General features: G+C 40.4%; 1 protein-coding gene across 4 annotated transcripts in view; it reads left to right on the top strand.

Annotated features, from left to right (window-relative positions):
- The window catches only part of ARHGEF10 (Rho guanine nucleotide exchange factor 10), a 101,050-nt gene that overhangs the window by 24,918 nt on the left and 50,890 nt on the right, over positions 1 to 25,242 (top strand). For 3 of the 4 annotated variants that reach the window (XM_035889908.1, XM_035889907.1, XM_035889910.1), the window contains exons 7-17: positions 2,326 to 2,489; positions 5,607 to 5,723; positions 6,923 to 7,037; positions 8,930 to 9,042; positions 12,976 to 13,053; positions 13,283 to 13,462; positions 14,500 to 14,616; positions 16,830 to 16,922; positions 18,386 to 18,556; positions 20,347 to 20,492; positions 23,420 to 23,595. In XM_035889908.1, coding sequence (XP_035745801.1) covers positions 2,326 to 2,489; positions 5,607 to 5,723; positions 6,923 to 7,037; positions 8,930 to 9,042; positions 12,976 to 13,053; positions 13,283 to 13,462; positions 14,500 to 14,616; positions 16,830 to 16,922; positions 18,386 to 18,556; positions 20,347 to 20,492; positions 23,420 to 23,595 — 1,470 coding nt within the window. The remainder of the gene's footprint in view (positions 1 to 2,325; positions 2,490 to 5,606; positions 5,724 to 6,922; positions 7,038 to 8,929; positions 9,043 to 12,975; positions 13,054 to 13,282; positions 13,463 to 14,499; positions 14,617 to 16,829; positions 16,923 to 18,385; positions 18,557 to 20,346; positions 20,493 to 23,419; positions 23,596 to 25,242) is intronic. The other variant, XM_035889909.1, reaches the window with a different exon arrangement.

Here is a 25,242-nt window from a genome sequence, read left to right as displayed (position 1 = left end):
TAGGGAAAGTGTGTTTTAAATAGTTAAATAATGCATGAGAATACATCATTGTCATGGTTATACAGAGAACTGCTCAATTCTTGAAAGTCCCCCTTCAACATAAAAGTACCTGGTAGATGGGCGAGGAGATTCAGAGTGGCTATTTACCATCCTGATTGTGACTCTACAGAAATGTTTTGTTTCAGCTTTGGAGTGGTCTGGCTCCTGATGGTGTGACCATGTTTGGAAGGGGCAGAACAGACCTTCTAGTAGTTGCTGGTGCCAAGCTTTTACCTTTACTGGGAATGGTGGAGCTAGGGCTCAAGAAGCTTATTTGAATGAGTTCTTACTTGGATCTGTTTTGCAGTTTTTGGCTAGAGTGAAGACTGTTCTTAAAGCTTGGTTGCTACTAACTGATTTTGTGTTTGGGTGGATCAACTAACTAGGAACTCAGCACCTACTTGTCATGGCTCTTAGAGGGTGTAGGTGTTTGATACTGAAGTTGTTAATGATTAAAGAAAACACTTAAGCTTCCTTGTGTGAAAACCACATTTATCTTTAAAGCCATAATATTTTCATTTCTGGTCCTTAGTGGTGTTCAGGCACAGTGTTTTACAAATTATTACTGAAATTTGTTTCATTTATTATTTGAAAGTATTACGATACATTCATGACTTGAATGCTTTTATTACTGGAAGGTCTCTCAGTGGACTGTACTGCTCTGGGCAGGGACGTCTTCGTGCTGTGGCTGCTTGGTCAGGGAAGGACGTACACCAGCACCAGGAGGCTGGGCTGGGGAGGGCTGTGGGACATGGAGCAAAGCTCGGCTGAGCATCTTGGTCAGAACTTTCAGCTTAACCCAGAAGATACTAATTAGAATTTTGGCCTTCTGTTTGTCCTCAAATACATTGAAAGTTTCTGAGAAAACAGGTAGTGAGGCAAATTTCATCTTTGTACATTCATAATCTTGATGTTTATTAATTGTATATTTTGTCAGGGAGACACAACTGTTCCAAAAAAGTCACAGTCAGAGCTCAGTCTACATTAGAACATGGACAAGATATGTCCACCAAACTGTTGGGTATAGCCTGCCCCAATATTGGCATTGCAAAAGTTTGACTTATGTAAGTCTTGGCTTATTTTGACTTAGTGTAATGGTTCTCTTAAATTATTCATTGTGCTAGATTACCACTCAAATGTATTCTTCACTAAGTGTATTTTAAGGACAATCTCGATGTGCATGGAGGTTTAAAAAAAAAAAAAATTGTTAAAATTTGAGTCTTCCAAATTGGAGGAGATACCTCTGAGTTAACTCTAAATAATCAAATTAATGTTAATATTAAAATGTTATTATTGGTCAAAATGTAGTTTTTAAATCACAGAATCCAGGGTTTAGACAGATGTGTGAAGTATGTCAGCTTTTCTTTCTTGTACATATTTTTTCTCCATTTAAATATAACTACAGTATTAAAATGAAAGCACAACATTTGTCTACCGAATTTAATATGAAACAGTTTTAAATGAAGCGTTATAACCTCGGACAATAGGGATCCCTGGCAGAAGCGTCCACACTTCTGTACTTGTAATGACAAATGATGCTGCATGTAGAGTGCGTGCCCGTTTCCTGGTAAGTAATTGGCACTAAAAGTTTTCCATTTCCTTTTGAATCAGTGTGTCATACTTGACATTGGCACCAACGAAAAGACCTGTGTCTTTAACAGGGGATAGTTTTGTCAGCCTTCGCAATATAGTTTTCTATATCTTGAAAAGATTAATGCATCATGCTCTTAGACTAGTTATGGGCAAGGTAACCTGCAGATAGGGGAGACTCCTAGTGACTGGGGGAGTTGCAAGAATGATGAGTCATAAAATACCATACTGCAACCTGTTCCTTGCTACTTTGGTCTGATCTGTTCTGCTTGAAGTAGTGACATTTTTGTTTGATTCTCGCAATGTTCTAGCATTTTTCATTTGAGCTGCTGATGAAGATGTTCCTAGGGACAAAGGGCAAGCTTGCAAGCAGAGGGTTGCTTCTCAGTGCGGATGTGTGTTCACAGCTACAGTTTGAACTTCCTCTGAATTTCTTCTAAAATTTGTTGTGGAATTTGGACAAAACAGTGTAGTTTGAGTAGGGTGCGTTTTTAAAAGGATCATGATGTGTACCCGTAACACTGTCTTCTCTTAGTACTCTGTTTCAACAAAGACAACCCACTTTGGCTGTTTGAATATTGGATTTAATTCACATTTTAAAACGTGCATACAAAAGTCTGTATAGTTCTTTATAGTACATCCTGAACAAACAGAAATTTCAGTGTAGCTTTTTCAATTTTGGTTTAATTCTTGCAGAGGAAATGATCTATGATGATGTTGAAAATGGTGATGATGGTGGAAACAGCTCGCTGGAATATGGGTGGAGTTCAAGTGAGTTTGAAAGCTATGAAGAACAGAGTGATTCTGAGTGTAAAAATGGAATTCCCAGCTCCTTTTTGCGAGGCAACCACAAGAGACATGTATGTATCCCGCAGTGCTGCTCACTGAGATTATCCTGATTTCCAGCACTTGCCTTTCTCACCTGTATTTCCCTTCTCCTCAATCCAGTTTCAAATGCCAACAGCATCTTTTTAAAGGAGACATGAATCAGTGTGGGAGTGACAGTCCACAACAAAATGTAACAGGGAAAAGAAAAGATGAAAATATTAAACAGAAGCTCCTTAGAAAAGAAAAAAACTGGATAAAAGTGAAATTAAAAACGAGATTATTTTTGCTTGTGGGCAGTCCCTCACCTTTTCTTCTTTTGCAGCTGCTGGATTAGTGTAAGTGGTAAATGAGCATGGAAAATAGTGTGAAGAACAAATGGGGGTAAGCCTGAAATGACTTGAAGTTTTGGGATCCTTCAGGTGCTCAGAAGTCACAAAACTGTTTGCCAGTGTTCCCTACCTTTCTGTCTTAGATTTGTATCACTTTGCTTGAAGGTGACTGAGCTTAAAAAAAAAACCAAACCCAAAATAAAAGGTTTTTGTGATCAAGGAGGTGGTCTGTACCATTTATTAAGGAGAGGAGAGAGTTGGCATGATTACAGTGATGCATCTGTGACACATCTCTGGTCTAGTATCTTTGGCTTCATCTGTGTCGCGGGAGGCAGGAGGACGCTGGTGGCACAGGTGCATGCCCTCGCTGCGTATTTCTGATTGTGTGTAGGGAGGAGCCTCCAGCTCCCGTGCTCTGGCTGCTTCGGTTCCTCTCCTTCTGCCCTCGTGCCCTCTCTGTGAAGGAGAAGTCTGCCTGGGACCTGGGCAGCCTCCTGCTGCTGGTTCCCTGCGCCGAGTGCTTGGAGGGCAGGGGATGTGGGGCAGAGCAGGGACAGGCTCAGGGCCTGGAGTCACTGCAAAACCCCCAGGGCCCCCTGGTGGGTGCTGGCTTAGGGTAGGCACCCAAGAGCCGCTTCACAGCTGCTCCCCATGGCTGGAGGATATAGGGGTAGCAGCCAGGGTGTTCTTCTGAAGAACTCTTATCTTCGTTTTGTAGCTTGCTTATTGTGATAAGAATAAAAATCTCGCTGTCTGTGTTTCCCTCCAGTGCATGTTATCTGCTCTCCCCCCACCTCCATCTTTTCTGCCTGCCCTTCAGAAATTGGGGAGCGAGCAATTAACTGCAAGACTTGAGCCCATCCAAATTAGCACTTTGTAAGCTGAGAGCTCATCTTCTGGTTTGGTTTTGGTTTTCTCCTGACTAGAATGAATGTAAGCTATAGCAGCTTTTTTTTCTGGGGAGTTTTTTAACTGGAATGATGAAAACTGAGTTTGGTTTGTTTTAGAATACCTTTGGAAGAGACTGGAAAAAAACTTTGCATGTGAGTGTGTAAGTCTTAACATGGCTGCTGGGGTTTTTTTTGTTTGGGTTTTTGGGGTTTGTTTGGGTTTTTTTTAATCTTTTCCTGTTATCTGTAGCTTCAGCTTCGGCTATAGCATTAGGACTCTATTTACACGTGTGCTCAAAGCAAGATTTAAAGCCATTTTTTAAGTGCTTATAAGTATACTTTGATCTGTCACAGGAAACTGTTGGCAGTGGGTTGAGAGCGGTGGTGCCGGGATGAGGCCCAGCGTGGCTGAGCAAGAGGCGGGGGAGCGGTGGGCGGCCAGAGGCGGGCTGCGGGGTCCTGCCTGGCAGCTGGCTTTCCCAGGCCTGTGACAAAAGGTTTGGAGGATTGCCTTGTGAGGATGAGGAGCCTGGGAACACATTAGTTGGTGAATGGAGAAGTTGGAGGGGCTGCTGCATCTGGGAGGTGGAGAAGTCAGGGAAGTGGAGAAGGGGTTTGGTGCAGGATGAGGAAAGACAAAAACTTCAGGATTGCTGAGAAACCACTCCACTATATACCTGTTGTCCATATCCATTCCTTGCCCTCTCACTTCTCCTCAGGTCTTGTGATGGATATTACAGTATTTTCCCAGCACACCTCCTTCTGTAGCCTTTCAGAGCCTATGAGGGACTTGCCTTACTTATTATTTTTTCTCTCTGTTGAATAGTATGGGAAGGTTGGAGGTGGGATTCTTAATTGTAAGTGCTGGTACGATTTCCCTCAAAGTCACTTTTTTAGTATGGCTTTTCATCATTATTTATTTATTTTAAGACAGGAAGGTTTTTTGTGCTATTAAATATTTCTAGTCTGTGAACCAGATGCTGTTGTTAATTATACTGTTGTAATGCCAGAATCGTCATGTGGGAGGTAATCGCATCCTGACCCAGCCTAGTGGAGCTAAATGCCAGACCTGTCCTTTTGTTTTCAACTCGGTAGGCCTTCTCTTTTCTGATGCTTTCATCTCTTGCCAAGTAACTCTGTAGACAGCAAGCTGAGGGGTTTTCCATTGGATTTCTATTATAGGGCACACACCAAATACTTTCTTTTTTTTTCTGGTTACATTTTAACCTCCTTTATCTGGCTTTCTCAAAATGTTTAACAAATGTTAATTAGTACTCCAGAGCATTTTTCTGGGGTAGTTTCCTTACCTTGCAAACGGATATGTTCATGTACGAGACACCCGTGGTCGCACAATATGGCTATGATAGAGGTGAGGAAAAACATGCGCTTCCCCATTCCCATGTGCTTGGGAACTACAAGACTGTATCCTCCCCTGTTAGCATCTCCTTGCCCAACTTGCTAGCACCATTGATCTCCATCTTCTCGGGTGCCAGCAACCTCTGCAGGTTCTTCGGCCTTTGAGAATTCTTCCAATTCACCATTTTGAAGGATAGTCAGAAATACACTCGCTAGGGTTTGTGCTCCACCAAATGATGCTCGTGGGTAAAACTGATGCATTGTTTCCATACGGTTTGTAAGAGATGTGCACAACGTAATTAATGCGCAGTTAGCTTAGACTAAGTGACTTTGTCCCTCTCTGTACATAGTTGCCCACGTAGCGCAAAGGCACCTGGCTGAGTTTCAGAAAGTACAGCGATGTGCAGGAGTCACGCATGGTCTATTCCTTGGGTCAGAGCGTCCCTAAATGATTATTTTCCCTCGGTTCCCTCAGTAGGCAGACTGGGCAACGTGCATGATATACGCGAGTACTTTAGCATGAAGTTTGCACTGCAGGCTTTTTGAAAAGATTGTGTCTTTTTATACACTGTAGCTTTCTCATGACCTAACGCGTTTAAAGGAGCATTATGAAAAAAAGATGAAAGATTTGATGGCAAACACTGTGGGAGCAGTAGAGATTCAGCAACTAAAGCAAAAACATGAGCTGAAGGTAGTGTAGTTGATTTTTGTAACTAGCTATGTCTAAATGATTGCTTTTTTCCAACACAGGCAATGTTTGTCTTTTTACTTTTAATAATAACTTGAAAAAGCAGGTGATAGTTTGTACGAAATGAGTTCTAAATGTGCTGTAGCATTATGCAGTTTGTCTTAAAAGTACTTTGTCAAGGACCTTTTCTCATGCTTATTTCTAATGGTAACAGTTCCAGAAGATGAGACAGGGCATTGCCCTTATCCCAGAGTGTTATCGCCAGGCCTACAGCCCCGGCGCCTGTCTGAGCCCCAGTGAGCCCTGCCTGAGCCTGGCTCTCCTGCCAGGCGGGGGTCAAATCGCGGCAGTCAGAAACTCAGTGCTCTCTGTTCTGAGTGCTGCCAGTGTGAAAAGGCTGGCTTTTTACTAAAAGCTTTGGCTCAAACCGAGAAATTGCCTGATCGCAGCAAGACAGCTTTGTGTTCTGATGTCACTGATGTCGGCACAGCTTTGACAGTAGTGAGGATTTTTTGCCTTGGTGGCATTTTGGGAAAGCAAAACTACAAAGCAATTTCTTTATTAAACATTTCCTAGCAAAACAACACTTCATTTTTATTTTTCATGAAATTTTTTCACTGTAGTAATGTACTATAAAATTATGCAATTCTTAAATCAACTTAGTCAATTAATGAAATTATTAGTTGTAATGTTTTCTGCAAAACACTGTTTATTGAAGAATATAGTTAATATAGAACTGAGTCTAGGGGATAATCTTTAGGTCAGAAATACTTTGACAGAGTTTTTAGGACATTGGAAGATGGACAAGAACCCTGGCCGTTAATGACCTATTTGTAGTGTTTATTTGTTATATGATGTAAAGCTGAGCACTTGAGATTATTTTGAGGTCAGATGTTTGGTGCAGAAGGGTTCTTAAGCGTTTCTGCTATTTAGGATTGCATACGATATTAACATGAAGTAAGCCGCTTTCTCCAGGTTTGAGTTTATTAAGAAAAAGTACAGGTGCTCAGATCTGAGCTTTGATGGATCTGTGCACTTACTATATAATCCTTTAACTTTGCGCTATATTTATAGCCTAAACTACTTGACAGTGTTCTTTTTAAAGATATTTTGATCAAAAATGTGAAAAGTATTCTGCATGGTATGCTCAAACATGTTCCTATTATTCATTGAATATGTAGACTGTATTTTTTATCTTACAGATGCAAAAGCTTATGAGAGCTGCTAGAGAAGGTACCAAAGATGGGCTCGAAAAGACAAAAGCAGCTGTGAAGAAGGGTCGTTCTTTCATTAGAACAAGATCCTTTATTTCTCAAGGTATATGCCAATGATATTGTGTTTGTTATTCTCTCTAGTGGTTTCTGAAAAAGGAACTGAATTGTCTTAACAGGTTTTTGTACTGGGAGCTGAGTACTGGATGTATGAAATCAGCTTTATATCAATGAAGTAAGGTGTAATATTCAGTTCAGATGACAGTATGGTCAACGCATCTTGAGTAGTTTTAGGTTTGGGGCAAGAATCTGAGTGACCTGAGAAACCTGAGGACCACAGAGAAGGGTCCACTTCAACAACAACAACAACAACAAAAAATCCCACCAAACAGCGTCATAGATGCTATCTAGGTACTGGTATATGTGAATATGGAAATTATGTTAAGCTACTAAGTCTGTCCAGTTTCCCTCCATCGAGTAACTCCTGAATGTCAGGAAAGTCTGCTGATACGACACAGTTTTCAGTGGAGTGATAGTTGACTATTTAAAAAGTTTGTCATGGCCAAGGGATAACAAACACTTCTCATGCTCAGGAGTGGAAGTAGAGGAAGAGACTGCTCTGCTTTGTCTCAGTTTGGTGGTTTCTGATGAAAGCTGAGTTTGGATTGGGAAAACAAAGTGGTCTAAAATCAAAAAGCTAAAAGTATTTGTGTTCTTTCTCTAGTTAAGAATTAATGTCAGCCCTCTGTCACGAGCTTCAGCAGCAGCAGTCCACAGTTAATTTTTGCAAAAGGCAGGTGGTAGTAACTGAATACAAACTTATTTCTTCTTCAGGGTAAGTCTGAGAGGTAGTGTCCTTCTGCTCAAGTTTCTGCCCAACTAATTGAATGTTTGTAACTTCAGAACTTATAAAACTACAATTTTAGGAAGCTAGAACCACAAGGCTGGAACAAGATATTTTTGGTGAGCAAGCTAACAAAAAGCTGCATCCTATCTGTAAGGCCCAGGACCTGTCACGGCCTCTAACTGCTTCTGAACTTACCTAATTCACAGACAGAAAATAGAAAGTTATTTGCACAAACTTTAGTGATCAGAAATATGTCCTCAACTTCTTGTTGCACAGCAGAAAATTATTTGCTTCAGCAGGGCAGTGTTGCAGTGGACCTGGCATTCCCTTTTACATTTCTAGCGGTTAGGTAGCAGACATAGGGTATCTGTGGAGGGCTTAATTCCTTAGCCACATAACAAATCAGCAAGGAGCTGGTGACAAATCTGTTGAATATACTATTGAATTCCTCCCAGCCAGCAGATCTGCTTCCCTTACTTCCCTTTTTGCTCTAAGATGCGATTTCTCATACTGTTCATTTGTGATCTCTCCTTTGCTCATGTCTGCTTGTTTGGCTGGCTGTGTACTGCCACCTATCACTGCACTCTGGTGGTGCTTTTTACATAAAATTAGTATGCAGGGAGCAATGCAGAATCCCTTGCTCTCATTTCTGATGAAAGCCAACATTCTGGTACATTTGGCTCCTTATTATAGTTCAGTTATGGAAGGGTGTATGGAATTTCTTAAGTTGGATAATATCATGGGTGTAATTAATTTCTTCCCAAAGGTCATTAATTTCAAAACTACTGGCCCTGGAGCCACAGTGTTTAACCCTAGTTGTCATGTCCTGTGCTCTGGGCAGCTCTGTTCTCCTGGCTGTGAAGAGACAGTAGAGGTCAAGCAAAAGATTCATAGGCAGTCTCCTGCTGTGTGGATTTTAGGATTTTGAGATACCTTTGAAAGATGTTCTGTATTAGAGTGCCTATCGGTGGTGGTATTTGTGTGATTTCGCAGGTGATACAGAAGTGCTGGGAAATTTCTTGTGTTTGGTAAATGAAAATAAGACTGCTGTGAAATTACTGTCCTTGGATGACAGGATCTTTGCTTTTTTTTGTTTGTTTTCAATCTACATGTTGTAAAAGTTGACATTTTTGTTATTCAATTCTTTGTAGATCATAGACCATCATGTCTGGAAGAAGAGGAACTAAATTTATTTATTGATGTGGACTGTATGCATACAGAAGCAATTATGACTCCTATGCCTGAAGGATTATCACAGCAGCAGGTAGTAGGCTTTTGGAAATACGGTATTCTGTCTCTCTTGCCTCTCCTCCTGCTCTACATCAGTGGCGCCCAGGTGCCTTGCTCTTCAAACATATTGGCGTTAAACATAAGTTAAGTCAACATCAAATTCAGAACCAAATAAGTAGTTTTTTTAAAATTGGTATGTGTGCATATAGTTGCAGCAGTCCCAAATTCATCCAGAGATGCAAAATGCTGTTTTGCATTGTAAAATTATCTATAATAATTTTAGTTTCACTACCTGAACATGTAACTAAATATGATGTGAGTGAAAAAGAAGAGTTTAAACTTTTTTATTGAGTTGGAAGACATTGCTCCAGGTGCTTCAGGATTTCTATTTTAAATGTAGAGAATATCTTGCATGCTCTCTGAATCTTAAGGTTTCTCCTGATGGAAAAAAACCCTTGTCCCCAATAAAGTCAAGTCTACAGAGAGTATATTTTACTGTTCTCCACCTCAAATTCTCTATATAGTCACTGTGGAAACCACTTCAAAAAAACCCCTGAAATCAGCATCAGTTAGAAATTTTGGCTGAAAATAAATCCTGTGGGTTCATGTTACTGTATTGTTATAACAAGTAATAACTATATGAGAGTTTTCAGCTTCTTGTGGTGTCGAGTCATGAGTTGGTCAGTACCTTCAGAAAATGAGCAAAAAAAAAAATTAAGGGGCAGTTGAGGATAGTGGTATAAGTTTTGTGGTTTGCTTGTTGAGGTTTATTTTTCTAATGTGTTTAGTACAGTGAAGTGCTCATCTTGTAACAATGCAACTACCAAACTGTGTTATGTTACTGTAAGATTTCATTATAATGTGAGATCTCAGCATCAATCTGAATGCTGACTTTTCCTTCTTTCCAAATAGGAGTTGGAGAGTTTCACTGGTGTTTGGTGGGGGATTTTTTGGCGTTTTTTTTTTTTCAGTAATTAAAAATAAATGTACCATCTTTTGGAAAAATAGAGTGCTCTTAGTTTGGAGCAAACTAGAAATTGTCATGTAGGTCATGATGGATGTTGCTTAACGACCCAGGAGAAGCTGCCCAAGTGGCAGGAATGGAGTTAGGAAAGCCAAAGCTCAGCTGGAGCTTTGTGAGGTGTGAAGGGCAACAATGAAAAGTTTCTTATATGTACATTGGCAGCAAAAGGAAGGCTAAGAAAAACATGGGTCTGCTGCTTGATGGGGCAGGGACCTAGTGACAAAGGGCACTGAAAAGACTGAGGTACTCAGTGCTACCTTTGCCTCAGCTTTTACTGGTGAGGTTTGTCCTCAGGCCTCCGAAGCCCCTGAGCCTAGAGGCAGGTCCTGCTGGAGGGAAGCATTACCTGCAATTTAGGGGGTACTGAGGCCCATTGGACATACTGGTGCCTGTGGGACCGGATGGGATGGATTTAAGGGTGCTGAGGATAAGGCCTTTCTCTGTTGTCTGAGATCACAGTGATCAGAAGACTGGAAAAAAGTAAATGTCATGCTCTTATCCTCAAGAGCAGCAAGAAGGGAGGTTCTGGGCTGGCCTGACCTCAGTCCCTGCGAAGGTGATGGATCAAATGCTCCTGGGAGCTATTTCTGGCCAAGGCGGCCCGCAGCATCCTGGCTTGTATGAGGAATAGTGTGGCCAGCAGAACTAGGGAAGTGATGGTCCCCCTGTACTCAGCACTGGTGAGGCCACACCTCAAATACTGTGTTCAGTTTTGGGCCCCTCAGTACAAGAAGGACATTGAGGTGCTGGAGCATGTCCAGAGAGGGGCAACGCAGCTAGTGAGGGGTCTGGAACACAAGTCTTACGAGGAGTGGCTGAAGGAACTGGGGTTGTTTAGTCTGGAGAAGAGGAGGCTGAGGGGAGACCTTATCGCCCTCTACAGCTACCTGAAAGGAGGCTGTAACAAGGTGGGGGGTCAACCTCTTCTCCCTGGTAATGGGTGATAGGACAAGAGCAAATGACCTCAAGTTGCGCCAGTGCAGGTTTAGGTTGGATATTAAGAAAAATTTCTTCACCAAAAGGGTTGTTAGGCATTGGAACGGGCTGCCCAGGGAAGTGGTTGAGTCCCCATCCCTGGAGATATTGAAAAGATATGTGGATGTGGTGCTTAGGGACATGGTTTAGTGGAGGGCTTGGCAGTGTTAGGTTAATGGTTGGACTTGATGATCTTATAGGTCTTTTCCCACCTAAATGATTCTATGATTCTATGGTTTTGTATTCGGAAGGACAGGAGGGTGATTGGGAACAGTCAGCATAGATGGACCAGTGTCCATTTGTCCCTGGGCGTCCCAGCTGGAGAGGGTGAAGGCCAGAAGCCCCTTCCGACCTGGACTGCTCTGCCACGAATGAGCTGACTTTATGAATGTGCGTGTTTCAAACAGCAGGTGGCACGATAGCTTTTGTTTAAAACTTGGTGCCTGTTTAAATACTGTGTTCCACATTGGGTGTCAGTCGTGGTAGCTTTTGCTTCCTTTTAATACTGGGACCTGAATTCTTACAGTGAGTTGCACGTGTTTGTATGCTACTGTTACTAGCAAAAATGTGAGTATAAATGTAGGACTTACACACAACTTGAGAGGCTTGCATGTATCTATTGCAGTAACCCGTAGGCACTCTAAAGTATCTATTTTGTGGATTGTAAAGCCTGAAAAAAAAAAACATTTTCTACAGATGTTTGTTCTTTTTAGAAGAATGAACTGTGACTAAAAGTAGAGTTAGTATCCTTTATCAGAGCAGCTGGTACAGCATACCAAGTAAGATACTGCTAAATCCATTCTAAACACAAATTAGACACAACTAATTTTACTGTATATCTTTAAGCAAGGCCTCAGATATTTTGGAAGTCTTCCTTTGAAATGCCAGTACTTGAAAGAAAATCCTTTCATAACCTGCACGTAACTTAATAATGCAAAATACAAGTGTGGAGAATTAAAGGCAGCCATTGTGGAGGTGGCAGGAGGCCATGGGGATCAGGAGCAGGGAGAAGCAAGTAAGAGATTTGAGTTTCATGGTAATTTAGGCTGGCTTAAAATAACAGAAGAAGCAGTTTTGCCTTCCCTTGTAGATGTGGGGAGTGGTTTGATCCTGCCCTTGTGCTGTCTTCTCCCTCAGAGTCCTGCTTTTGAAAGCCCTGGGATGAGCTGGATTAAGAAATGGATTTGGGTGAAAACAAATCCTTAAAACCAGCAAGAAATCTAATCGATAACAATAAGAAGTTTAAATTTTAAACCAAATAGGTTCCCCAGTCCTTCCTCTCATGTCACCTGCACATGCATACAACGTGCGTTTCAGCTGAATTGCAGAAGCAGGAGGTGGAGAAGGAGGTGTGATAAATAGCCTGTAGTTTGTAAACATAAAATATGATAGTATTTCCTGAAGCTCTTACAACTCTGTCAATTGGTATGAGTATAGATGAGATGGGGGTTTTCACTTGTGCATGGTAATGCCCAAAAAAGAAAGCTGACTCAGTCAGATACTTTCTCAGTGGTACAGTTTATATGGTCTTACCTTAAAAAGGCAATTAATGTTTGCTTGTTTCTCCTTCAGGTTACTCCTAATAAGTTTATAAAACATATTAAAAAAAGAAAATTAATCTTGAAGACTGATTTTGAAAACCTATTTTGTTGCAGCAATTCACTGAAGTAGCCAACATCATCTATACCTATTATTATTTATGTTAATGCCTAAATTTATACATCTAAAATTAAAAGACCAGTTTCAAAAGTAAAGCTTGGAATCGCAACAGTCACCGAAGATTATAGATATAGGTACAATAACTGTTGTGTTCTTTAAAATAAATAAATAATTTTAGAGTAATAGTGAATTTACTTTTGAAGAGGTTTTTTGTGTTTTATTAATGTGAGAATTTTATCATCAGCATTCCCAGCTATGATGAACATGTTACCTGATTAGAGCTTTAAACAAAACTTTGTTTCTTAACAGGTTGTGAGAAGGTATATTTTGGGTTCTGTAGTTGACAGTGAGAAGAATTACGTGGACGCTCTCAAAAGAATCCTGGAGGTACCTTCATATCTTTGCATTTTATAATTTGGAAATTTGAAAAATAGTCAAATCCTTAAAGAATCTGTAGTATGACTCACATAGATTTTACTACAGATGCTTCATGCCAAATGTTTAGAGATTTTGTGTGTGTATACTGTTATATAAGTTATTTTTTTCTGCTTGTAAAAGACCCATTTTTTGTTTGTTTGTTTAAATCTATTTTTTGTAATTTTTTTTTTCCCCACAGCAATATGAGAAGCCCCTTTCAGATATGGAACCAAAATTATTGAGTGAAAGAAAACTCAGAATGGTTTTTTATCGAATTAAGGAAATTCTTCAGTGCCATTCAATGTTTCAGATTGCACTGGCGAGTCGTGTGTCTGAGTGGGACTCTGTTGAAATGATTGGTGATGTCTTTGTTGCTTCAGTAAGCAAATGCATCTGAACAGATAATCTATTTTTATTTTAGTCTTGTTATTCTGTCTCCATATGTCTGTCTAACTTGGCTACTTTATAAAGTTGGGGACAAACTTTTTAGCAGGTCCTACTGTGATAAGACAAGGGGGTAGTGGTTTTCAACTAAAACAGAGTAGATTTAGACTAGATATAAGGAAGAAATTCTTTAAAATGAGGGTGGTGAAACACTGGAATGGGTTGCCCAGGGAGGTAGTGGAGGCCCCATCCCTGGAAACATTCAAGGTCAGGTTGGACAGGGCTCTGAGCAACCTGATGTAGTTGAATGTGTCTCTGCTCGCTGCAGGGGGGTTGGACTAGATGGCCTTAAAGGTCCCTTCCAACCCAAAGCATTCTGTGATTCTGTAATTCTATGATTCCCATATTCTCCAGTGCTCATGGCAACTGAGTATGTAGGTACCATCCTGGTAAGGCACCTGCACTTTTGGCTTGGTTGGCAGTGCAAAAGGATTCTGAGCATTAATGAGACCAGCTCTGCCAAAGAGAGGGATAAAATTCCTAAGGAGGAAATGGGCATCATCTTACCCTTCACATGCCTGTTTGCAGGCCAGACAATCTGTCTGCTTTCCTGGTAAACCCTTACCAGCAGAAGATGGGGCATGACGGCCCTGGGACATTGCTGTTTCACCAAATCTGGGAAATAGCCAGCAGTGAGATGATCAGGGGATCCCAGCAGCTGCTTCAAATCTCAGTGGGTGCCCTTTGATTGCCCATAGTCCCCGAAGTCTGCCCTAGTGTCATGGCCAAGGTGAAGCTATTTCTTTAAATTTACATTTTGTAATTGACAGCTGTTACATCGTTAGGTTTCCAACCTGTCTTCTACAGAAAAGTTATTTTGGGCATCACTAGTATTTCTGTAGATGCAGCACTAGGCCAAGCAAAGCCCTTAGGACTGAGCAAGGCGAGTCCTTAACGGTCAAAAGTTTAGTTAGTTATGCTTTCCGGGATCTTTTGTGTTTATAGTTAAGGTTTACCCTTTTATGTTTTCAGTTTTCTAAATCTATGGTATTGGATGCATACAGTGAATATGTAAACAACTTCAGTACAGCAGTAGGGATTCTCAAGAAAACGTGTGCCACAAAACCTGCCTTTTTAGACTTCTTAAAGGTGAGTTCATTCAATCTTAAAACAGCTGGGCACATCATATAAATAAGACAGTATAAATTATAACTTAGGAGGAAATTTGACTGCTGATATTGTATATTATGTGACTGTTTTAAGGACTTTGGTTTTATGGGTTTGGCACAGACAATTCACTTGCACTACTGTATTTTCAGAATAATAACATGATGTTAGATCTAGGATGTATTTTGAAGGAGAGAGTGGTGGTGATGGTGTTGTTCAGATCAGTTTGTTGGTGTTTGTGTGACAGTACTTGGCAAAATACTGGGATTCTTTTATAGCAGGTAAGCTTCAAACAGTAGTTCACCATCTGAGGCCTCTTCTTATTTGGGATTTATTTTACTTCTAAATTCTTCATTATATTGTGTAGAGCAGTGTAACTAGATTTCCGTTCGACAACAATTTCCTAGTATTCTGAAAATCATGTTGAAATTGAAAAAATTTATGCAGAATGCATACTGCCCTGAAGAGTATGATGCTCCTGATGATGTGCATTGAGAGCCTGGTACGTGCAGTATAAGTGCTGTGAATCCCTAGGGATGATACCTTGCAGAGGGTACACAAAATCCATTGCAAGGCTATTGGGCTGTCTGTGACACTGTTGAGAGCCTGGAAGCTCTGCTTGTCCCATTCTCTGAGAGTCCTGGATTCAGTTGTGCCTCTCAGAGCTGTCACCTTCTCAGGTCTGTTGCAGTGGTCCACCAAACACTGAAATTGGGTGCCCTCGGCAAACTAAGTAGTGCAGCTCTCAGGTTGCCTAGGGGAGGGTGGCAGGGGGGCTGATTCCTAAAATGTCTTCGGATCTTAAAATTAACTAACAATTCTTTGGAGTGTGGCCAGCACTACACAGGATTATATTCTGGAAGTCGTCTTAGGCACCACGAAAATCAAACTCTCTAGTGAGGCTGTAGTCACTTCATACCGCTCACATTGTTAAAAGCCCATGGTTCTAATAGAGGCAAATCTTACACCTCTCAACTCTGCTTGTCTTTGCCAGCACTGGTAGTGCTCAGAGCTGGGGACTCATAGACAAACTCTGAGGACAGAAGACATTTCTGTCCCTTCCTTTTTTTGTTTGCCCAACAGCAACGAAGACCAGAATCTTCACTGCTGCTGTTTGGGGGGGGGGGGGGGGGGGTGGTGGGGGAAACCCCCCCGCCACAATTAAGACTAATCAAAAGGAAGCAGCTGCTCTTTGTCTGTATACTGATTCTTAAATGGTATTGAAAGGTAACAGTAAAAGAGAGCTGAATAATATAACAGGAACATTTTTGAAAGTCATGGTTTGGTTTTTCAGGAGTAATTTGCTTAGGAAAAACTTGTTTAAAACAGAAAAGATGAACTAGTTTCTGAAGTTTCTGGAGATAAGTATGGAAACAAATTGTTGTGAAGCTGATAGTTGTAGCAATAAATAGCAATTGAAGCAGAACACCAGTTTAATATTTTTTCGGTTTGCTTTGGTTTTTAATATTGGGTATTTCCTCTACTCTCCTTGGTTGCTGTGATTCTGGCCAAAATATTTCCAAATGCTGAAATGTCTTACAGAAACAGGGCTTTTCTGCACATGCAAATGAAATTTGTCCGATTTTATCTGCCAGTCCTGATAACCAAAGTAATGGATTCTTATGTTTTTCATTCCAAACATAAATCAATGTTCTTTTTGTTTGCATAGCACTGAGATTATGATGTTTTCTTTGATTTCCTCTTAAAAACACATAGGTAGGTAGAGATTTATAGTCTCTTAGCCCCAAGAAACAGAGCAGCAATAGTAAATTACGGACTATAAATCAACAGATCACTTGCATTTTTCAAATTTAAGACCTTGAACAAGTACATTCCCTTTGTTGTGCTTGAAGTTAAGCAGACGTTTCAGTGCACCGCTCATGTAAAAAACATGAGTGTGCTGTATTGATGCATATATGGGTGCAGCATTGCTGTTGTGGCTTTATCTCAGCTGTATTTATTTAAGGAGGAGATTGCAGTTCAGTGACATGCCATCATTTTAATAGTGATTTTTTTTAAAAAAAACACATTTAATATTTTTAAATAAAATCTTTATAGTAAATGGCATCTTTACAGTACCACTGTTACAATTAATGTAAATGACAGAGAATTTTCAGGAAATGTTTTTCCTTTCATTCTGTAACCAATGGAAATACGCTGACGGTAGTAAGCGGTGTGGCTTTCTTGCATTGCAGCAGTGCCAGGAGTCAAGCCCCGATCGAATTACACTGTATGGTTTAATGATGAAACCTATCCAGCGCTTTCCACAGTTCATTCTACTATTGCAGGTAAATAATGTTTACCAAAGGGATGCTCTCATTGCATTCTTATGTGGTTCGCTTGTGGGATTGTGTGGTAGCTGTCTTCTGCTGGAGGAGAACGTTGTGGTGGAAGTGACCACTGGATCATGGGGAAATATCAAAGAAAAAATTTCAGTGCATCATAACGTGCTGATCTCATAGTCTGGTTGCAGGGACAGGCAGTAAATACACTGCGGGAAAATCTTGGTAAACTAGATTTACTCTAGATTACTTGCTAGGTTAGATTTAGCTTGTAGGTCACTTGGCAGTAGAGCTGTAGTTCAAATTCGCTACTTGTTCCTGTCAGTTTGTTAGCTAGTAACACTTCAAAACACCACTAGGAACTTTGTGGCGTTACTTCCCATTTAAGAAAAACACAAGAGGATGCAATTCATGCCTTGGATAGTTCAGAATATACGTGGGATGTGGAAAAAAAAAGCGCACCCTCTCCCTGACTGCTTGGCTCACAGGAGCTGCTGGAGTGTGGTGCAGCTTCTGACCTCCAGCATCTTGTTTTTCTTCCCGTGGGAACTGAGGATTTGACAGGGAGTCCTCAGGTCTCTTAACAGGGAGTCGAGCTGTAGGAAGAGCACAGCTCCCCTGCGCAGACCTGCTCCAGACCAACTTACGCTGTTCCAGACGCTGGCAGGTCTATCCCAGCGAGTGCTATGGGTTAGCTGTGTTTTGCAGGTGCCACCAGAGGAGGACAGACTTTGGGGTGCAGGTCCAGGAATTACTGTGGGAGAAGGGGCAGAGGTAGTCATGGGGGGAGCACGCAGGTAGCTAGTCGTGGTGAGAGTTCTGGGTTAGCAGAAGAAATGGGGTTTACTGTGGCAGGAAGCTGTAGAGAATATGTAGGAATTTTTAAGCGCTGTGGGAAAGAAGCAAAAATTTCATGTAAATTGTTCCACTGCATGCCTACAAAAAGGAAAGGTTTTAGAGGCTCCTGCAACCTCCATGAGATGTTTCCTACTTTGGGATGAGCATGCTGTCACTGTTTTAGTGAGGAATAACAACAGTAATAAAGTAAATACAATATTATTATGATAGTCAATATCAAAAAAGTTTAATTTTAACTCGTTGTTTACAGATGCCTACATATTATACTGTAGCATTGATTTTCAAATTGTGCTTAATTTTATATGCATTTTTTAATTTACTTTTACGTTTTCATTTTTTACACTTATCTTCAAGTTCCTTTGTACTTTCTTCCTGTAAATAAGCAGTATGTGACCCCATTCAGTGTCTTTTTTAAGAACTACTAATGTATTCAGGAAAATAAGTGAAGTTCTGTCTGAATATTCATTAGGTGTTCATTGGTCTTGTTCTTCAGTAGTACTTGGGTAAAGAATGTAGCAATGACATTACGTCCTGTAATCTTTTAAACTTGACTTTGAAATTAAATCTGATTTTTAAAATTATTTTTTGTTTGTTTTATCACTTCCCCTCAGGATATGTTGAAGAACACTAACAAAGGACATCCCGACAGATTACCTTTACAGATGGCTCTTACAGAACTTGAAATGCTGGCAGAAAAGTTAAATGAAAGGAAAAGGGATGCAGATCAGCGCTGTGAAATAAAGCAAATAGCAAAAGCAATGAACGAGCGTTATCTGAACAAGGTTAGGAATTAAGAATGTGTGATGGAAGAGTTAGTATATTATTAGTTTCTGGGCCTTGAGCAACCTTTAGAAAAGACACCAAAGAGATGTCTGAGTTTTTTCTGTGGGGTCATTCTAATGGTGGGTGTGAGATGTGAGCTACCTCCAGGAGTGAATAGTCTTGCTGGTTAAACCACTGTGTGCTGTAGCGGGTGACATCCTGAAGTAGCAGCAGCAGTATTAGTGTTCTTTGGTAGTGTATAGGTAAAACTGTTTCCTCATCCTGTAATAAAGTCTCATGCACATCTTATAAATTCAAAATTCAATTTTGAATTTATCCTGGAACTGAGGAATTACTCCTGTATAAAGGAAGGGACCAGTTCTTTATATTGCAGTGCTTCTTGTTCAAGATACACTATTGAGTGTGAGTTCAAGATACACTATTGAGTGTGTCCAACATCTTCCTTGTTTTAAGGAACATCCTGGTCTATTTCATTCATGTATTTGGATCATTCATCAGAAATGTCTTTAGAGAACTGTAGGAGACATTCAGTAGGAATTAACAATCTTCTTAATTTGAGTTTGTCAGTAGCTACCTGTACAGTAGATATACGTATGCTTGTCTTATTTGCATCATACGTGTTTCCTCCTTTCCCATGAGATGGGAAACTTCAATTATTGCTTTCATGAAGTTATAGATTATTATACTGGACTTGTTCTGGGACAGAGTAATGAGGATGTGCTAAAGGGAGTGCAAGAAGTATTTTTGTTTCTGATGCATAAAACCACAGTTTTCAGGAAAGAAAACAGTCAGCCAGAACACACTTGTTTTAGGCTATGTATAGAAAATGGGATACTGACTCTACTGTCATACTGGAACAGTATTTCCATTCTAAGTACATTAGAAGACGGATTCAGACATCTTACTTTCTAGTTTTCATACTGCTGCTTCTCAAAGCAGCTATTAATCATCTACAAATGGTTGAAGGAGTTCAAGACACAGGATGTCCATTTTTAGAGGTGGTACAGGCTTCCTTTTGTTAGTCTATACAAACTCTAAAATCTTTTATGTTCTGCACCAGGGGGACAAATTGAGATATACCTGGATAGTCACTCCAAATTACGTTAGGGCCTTGTGTGCCTTTTGGCTTAGTAGTCTTGGAATGATGCCAGGCAGGGTGAAACAGGTGGTGAGGGAGGTTGGGTGGGTAGGAAACGGGTGAGTTACAGACCATTCTGTTCTCTTGGCCATTGCAGAGGTGTATTTGACCTGTGAGGAATCAGTTTACGCTTGCCCCTTGAGGGCAACTGCCAGGAGCAATTTACATGCCATACATCTTTTGTACATGTTGTCTTTTTGGCAGGTAGCTAGCTCTGTGAGCCCCGGCGGGGCGAGCAGGTGGCAGTGCTCTTCCTCCTCCCACTCCAGCTTTCCCCTTTGGGACAGTTGGGACCATACGTTGCACTTCCAACGGGCTGTGAAAGAAGGGATGAGGGAAGGAAACAACAGAAATTGTGGAAGCTATGTTTTTTTTCTCTAGGAGACCTTTATCAGCATGGAAGGTTTTCAGAGCAATTACATTCCATGTTAAGAAACGCCTGCAGGCCATACCGTAGCCGGCAGCAGAAGTTAACTGTTTCTCTAAATGAAAAGCAAATCAGTAGAGAGGCTTAATTCACTTGGCAAATCCACCTGCTAACACTTGTACCAGGATGGCAAGTGATAACCCGTTGTATTTTCTTTTATTTTTTGCATTGGATATTAGATGAACCATGTATAATATACAATGTTGTTTGTTTTTAAAATCTAGCTACTCAGCAGTGGGAACAGATACCTCGTACGGACTGATGATATGGTTGAGACGGTTTACAGTGACAAAGGAGAAATTATCAAAACCAAAGAACGACGACTTTTCATGTTAAATGATGTACTAATGTGTGCAACAGTAAATATTCGGTAAGACTTGAGTCATGTTTTTTAAATGACCATGCAAGCTTCAGCTGGAATAAATGACACTGAAATTTTTTTTTATTGTTTTTACTATGGCTAATGATTTCTAACAATAGTCAAAAAAATGGAACACTAGCTTTCTTACAGTCCTCTAAATTGCCTGCTGATGTTTGGATGTTCTGGAGTAAATATGTAAGAAAATTAATCAGTTGAAGGTTACAGATAGAAATGCTTTAGTGTCTAGTTATTGCTGTGTATTGGTCTTTAGCAGAGTGCAGACATGCCAAGGTAGGAATTTTTTTCCTCTTCTTCCTTAAATTCATACTGTCACACACATATCTGTAACTTGACACAAGTTGCAAATTTAAAAAACAAAACACAAAGCTAATGCATGTAGCCAGAAAAAAAAGTGGAACTCACTAACAAAGTTCCAGCTGGGGAAGGGTTTTTACCTCTGAGACCAAACATTGAAGGATTAAAGTTGAAGTGCTTTGAAGAAAGCATTTTTTTATAGTGCCTTCTGTGTTTTAGTTGGCTGTAATTATTACTGTTACAATCTTGTGTATGCCAAGGTTGCGCTCCCATTCAAATATTGCTGGTATCATAAATTGCGTTATGTGATGGCACGTTCTGACAGAGAAAATGTGGACCATTAAAATCTTCCAAGAACAGCTTTTCTTAAGCATAATGAGTTGATATCTTAGTTCATTACTGAAGTACGAATATGGTACATGTTTTTGTAACTCTGTGAATGCTTGGTCTCACGTTAGTGAGTGAGAAGTGATATGAAGCACACTTCAGAAAATGCACAAAGCCTATGTCCAATTATCATACAAATTGCGACTTTTTACTCCTTTACAATTTATTCATTTCTTTAGTAACACCTGAATATTTTCTTATGATTGGAAGAAAATTGCTTTTAACCATTTTATCTTTTCCATGACATCATTGTCTTTGGATGTTTTTGTAATTGTCCCTGAAGTGTCAACATGCAGTCCGTTTCTGTTTTCTACGTGACAAGTTCATTATTATGCCAAGTCTCTGGGTTCCTTCTTAAGTCAACAGTTCTGGTCCTCACAAACAGCACTGTTGTTCCTGTGGGCATTAACTGGCTCTGAGCAACCTCCTTTGGGATGGTAATTGGGCATGTGTGTCATGGGGGTTTGCTAGCTCTGAAAAAGTTTAATTATGGTTTTCTCTAGGAGTTAAGGTTTGCTTTCCAACCCACTTATTTATATAACAGTGGGGGTTAGAACAGTTGAGTGCATTTCTAGCTTTATTCACTAGCAAAAAAAAAAAAAAGATTTGTGGCTTCATTTGGGTGTTCAGTTGCAGGTGGGTAAACCTGTGTATTCAGGATTCCTTCATTAATTCGTGGACTGCTCTTAGATTTTTGGTGCAAAGGGAACTTACCTCATGCAAAATATACTGAATGAAATCAACTGCCAAATTTCATGTGACACCTGCATCCCGTCCAGAATTTTTGGTTCAAAATAAGTGTATGCTATAGAATGTACCACTTGCCTGTTGGGCTCACATAGCGTGAGCTTTATTTCTCTTCATTTTAGTGGTATAGAAATCGGGCATCGTACCTTAGCTAAGTTTCTGTTACAGCAGTGGTTTTCAAGGTGCATGCCTGCAAATTTACCCTGGAGCTGTAGACTTCTTTGGAAACTTGACGTTTAGCTGCGCAGTATGTCATCAGCTCGCTTTTCTTAACCGCCTCTTGTCCAACCTTTACAGAAAAAGTCACACATTCTAGGAACCTGGAGATCACTGGTTCCACAGCAGTTTTGTATAGCTGTCAACAGGCATGTGTTTCTACAAAGTACATGACCGTCAGAAGGTCCTTCTTCACATGTAGTCTAGATGACCATCTCTAACCAGAGACCTAACTTTTAGGTAGCCAGAGTTGGGCAGGGTGCTATCCCCAGTGACTGAACAGCTGTGTCCTGCCTTGTCTTATTTCTTCTGAACTAGATCAAGAGTTCATAAATATTTACTTAAGCTGTGGCACTTGAGGGTTTTGTTCATACTCGCCTCTTGAATGAAACAAAAGCATGGCTGTGTTTGAATAGGTAGCTGAGTAGCTAAACATCAGTGTTAAGGCACTGTTCACAAAAAATACATTTTGCTGATTCCTTCCAAGCATTTACCTTCTCTATTTGTCATGCTGTCTGTAAAGTAAACCTTTTTTGTTCACTTCAACATCTCTTCTGTCCTTTATAATAAGCGTTTGTTATATATGCTTGAATGTGAATAAGGGAATGAAGAAAACAAAGGAAGAGGAGTACTGATGCCATTTCTATTCCAAGTGAGCTTCCTCAGTGTGGTGTTGCCTCTGAAATGCCTGTTGTGGTACAGGCTTCCTTCAGCAACAGCAGCTCACGTGGGACTGCTCTCACGAGCCATGTCCTGGGCTGTAGGGCTCAGCAAAAATGTTAGCTTGTCAGCCCTTGGGAGGTTAGGTTGCCCTTCCTGCTGCCAGTAGTCATTCAAAGGTCCCATCATCCATATTTCCCTAAACATAGCAGTTACTTCTTTTTAGCACTGTTTCAAGTACTGTCCTGAAAGACAGCACAATCCAAAAGGATTAGGAAAAGATGGAGCCACGGTATCATCCTAAGTACTTGTATAAAGATGTCAAAATGCACATTGAACTCAAAAGACGGTCAGTTATGTTTTGTTATAGAAATGTAGGGATTGTTGTTGGCAGTCCTGTGCTGTTTGTAAACAAGATTATCTGCACTCCAGTAGCTGCTCTTTGCATTCACAGGAAAGGTCAGTTACAAAAGTCAGCCCAATGCATGTATTTGTTTAAAGTTGTGCATGGTACTCAGACTGATAAACAGCAGGTTTTAGAAGCTGAAATAATAAATAGGGTGCCATGAAACATAGTTGCTTGTCACAGCAATAATTTGTTCATCTTCCAGCTCTTCCTATGAAAGCAGTGGCACTGTGACAACTGGCCAGAGGTATTTATTGAAGTGGAGCGTACCGCTGGGACAAGTGGAAGTCATAGAGTATGGCAGCAGCGAGGGCCAAGGAGAGAACTGCAGGTTTCCACCCCAGCACTCTGCTGAAAATGTCGTCATAAACTCTAAGCCAAGTAAGTGACAGGAGTTGCTGACTTTTACAGACTTTTTTGTTAAAAATCCATATTTAAATTTCAATGGACTACTGAAAACAAAGGAAAGCATTTTGTGCACAAAGACTCTGGTAACGTTAACAGTAATATAACCTCTTTCTTTGGAAACTGAGAATCCATAAAGTGATAGCCAGTCTCCTGCCTTGCAACATGAATTACTTGTATTTGTCCTGGTTTAGTTTTATGCATGAATACATAAAGAGTTTTAAAGCATGAATGTGTGTGGGCATGCAAAACGGCGGTTTTGGTGTGGTGTGCCAGCTGTCCCATGTTAGCTGGTCATGCATATGTTCTTTATCCCATAGTTAAAGCTAGGAAGTTTCTCGCAATAAAGATGACCAGCCACCCCATTGCTGTGGAATAAGAGTCTGGGCACAAGTGGTTGCTGCAGGGTAGAAGTTAGCTCTCTCAAGCCCACAGTATCCCACTCTTCAAACATAGTAACTAGTGCTTCAGAAAAAAAAAAAAAACACTTCAATTTTCATTTTAATTAATTTTTGAAACAATATGCCAATAGGTAATTTCTTCTTAGCCTCTCTCCAAAAACAACCTCAAGCTCTGAAGTTTGCAAGTTCTTTCTGTGCTTGTTAATCCCTCCTGCAGGCCTGCCAGCTACCCTCAAGAGATGTATGAATTTCAAGAGTTGACTCAGTAGTTAGCCTTTCATATAAAATGAGTTGGTTTTATATCCTGCTAAATACTGTATTTTTAAGTGTATTTTATATATCTGGATTGTGATCCCTGTTAATGGACTATAGTGTATATGGGTTTCAGTGCCAGCTCTGGGCACTATTTCACACTACATTTATCTAATATTGCGCCCTCGGCCTCGTGAGTTTTCCCACTGTTGTGCTGTAAGGAAACATAAATGTTGTATTTTGGAACAGTCTGAGGTGCAGCTGCAGCATTTAATACCCCCCATATTCTCCAGTCTTCTTGCTCCTTCCTTTTTAAATGGCTGAAGAAAATTTGTATAGGTACTTATGTCTCAATTTCAAGGATTACTTCATTCTTGTAACTCCTTTTAAACATTAATGGGCTACCTAGACAATGAGATTGAAGCTCTTAATATTATTATTTACCAGCTGCTGTATGCATGACCCTGAGAGTTGTGTATATAAGGGAGCGTCTTACTTAGACTTGGGAGGCCCTCTCATAGGTATGTGTGGGAGGAACAGCTTGTTGAATATTCCTACTGCGACTTGGCGCAGCAGTTTCACAGCTGATTAGACCAAATCCTTGCCTGTCAGCAAGATCAGATGGGGAAGTAGAGCATGAGGGGAAAAAGAAAAACCCTCACCCACACAGTCTTGTAGAACCTGCTTGAACCTCTCGGCTTTGAGGTTTCTCAGTTTCATGATGTTTGGTGGCAATATCACAGAAAAACGAAATTACTTTGTATATCATCTGTAGTCTCAACCTTCAGGTTAAATGGTACTCAACAGGTAAAATATGAGCTGAACTAATAGTTCTTTTGGTAAGCTCTGATCGTTGTATTAATTCAGTCTTCTAATAAAAGGGGGCAAATATAAGAATTAAAAAGAATTTGAAGGGTACTGGTTATACAAATGAATAAATCTTCCTTCAGCTTTAATTAAATGTGTCTGC

The sequence above is a fragment of the Egretta garzetta genome, unplaced genomic scaffold (genome assembly GCF_000687185.1).
Source record: "Egretta garzetta isolate BGI_Z169 unplaced genomic scaffold, ASM68718v1 scaffold62, whole genome shotgun sequence".
Taxonomy (NCBI): Eukaryota; Metazoa; Chordata; class Aves; order Pelecaniformes; family Ardeidae; genus Egretta; species Egretta garzetta.
Note: the sequence above shows the minus strand (reverse complement) of the source record. Positions and strands in the feature narration are given on the sequence as shown.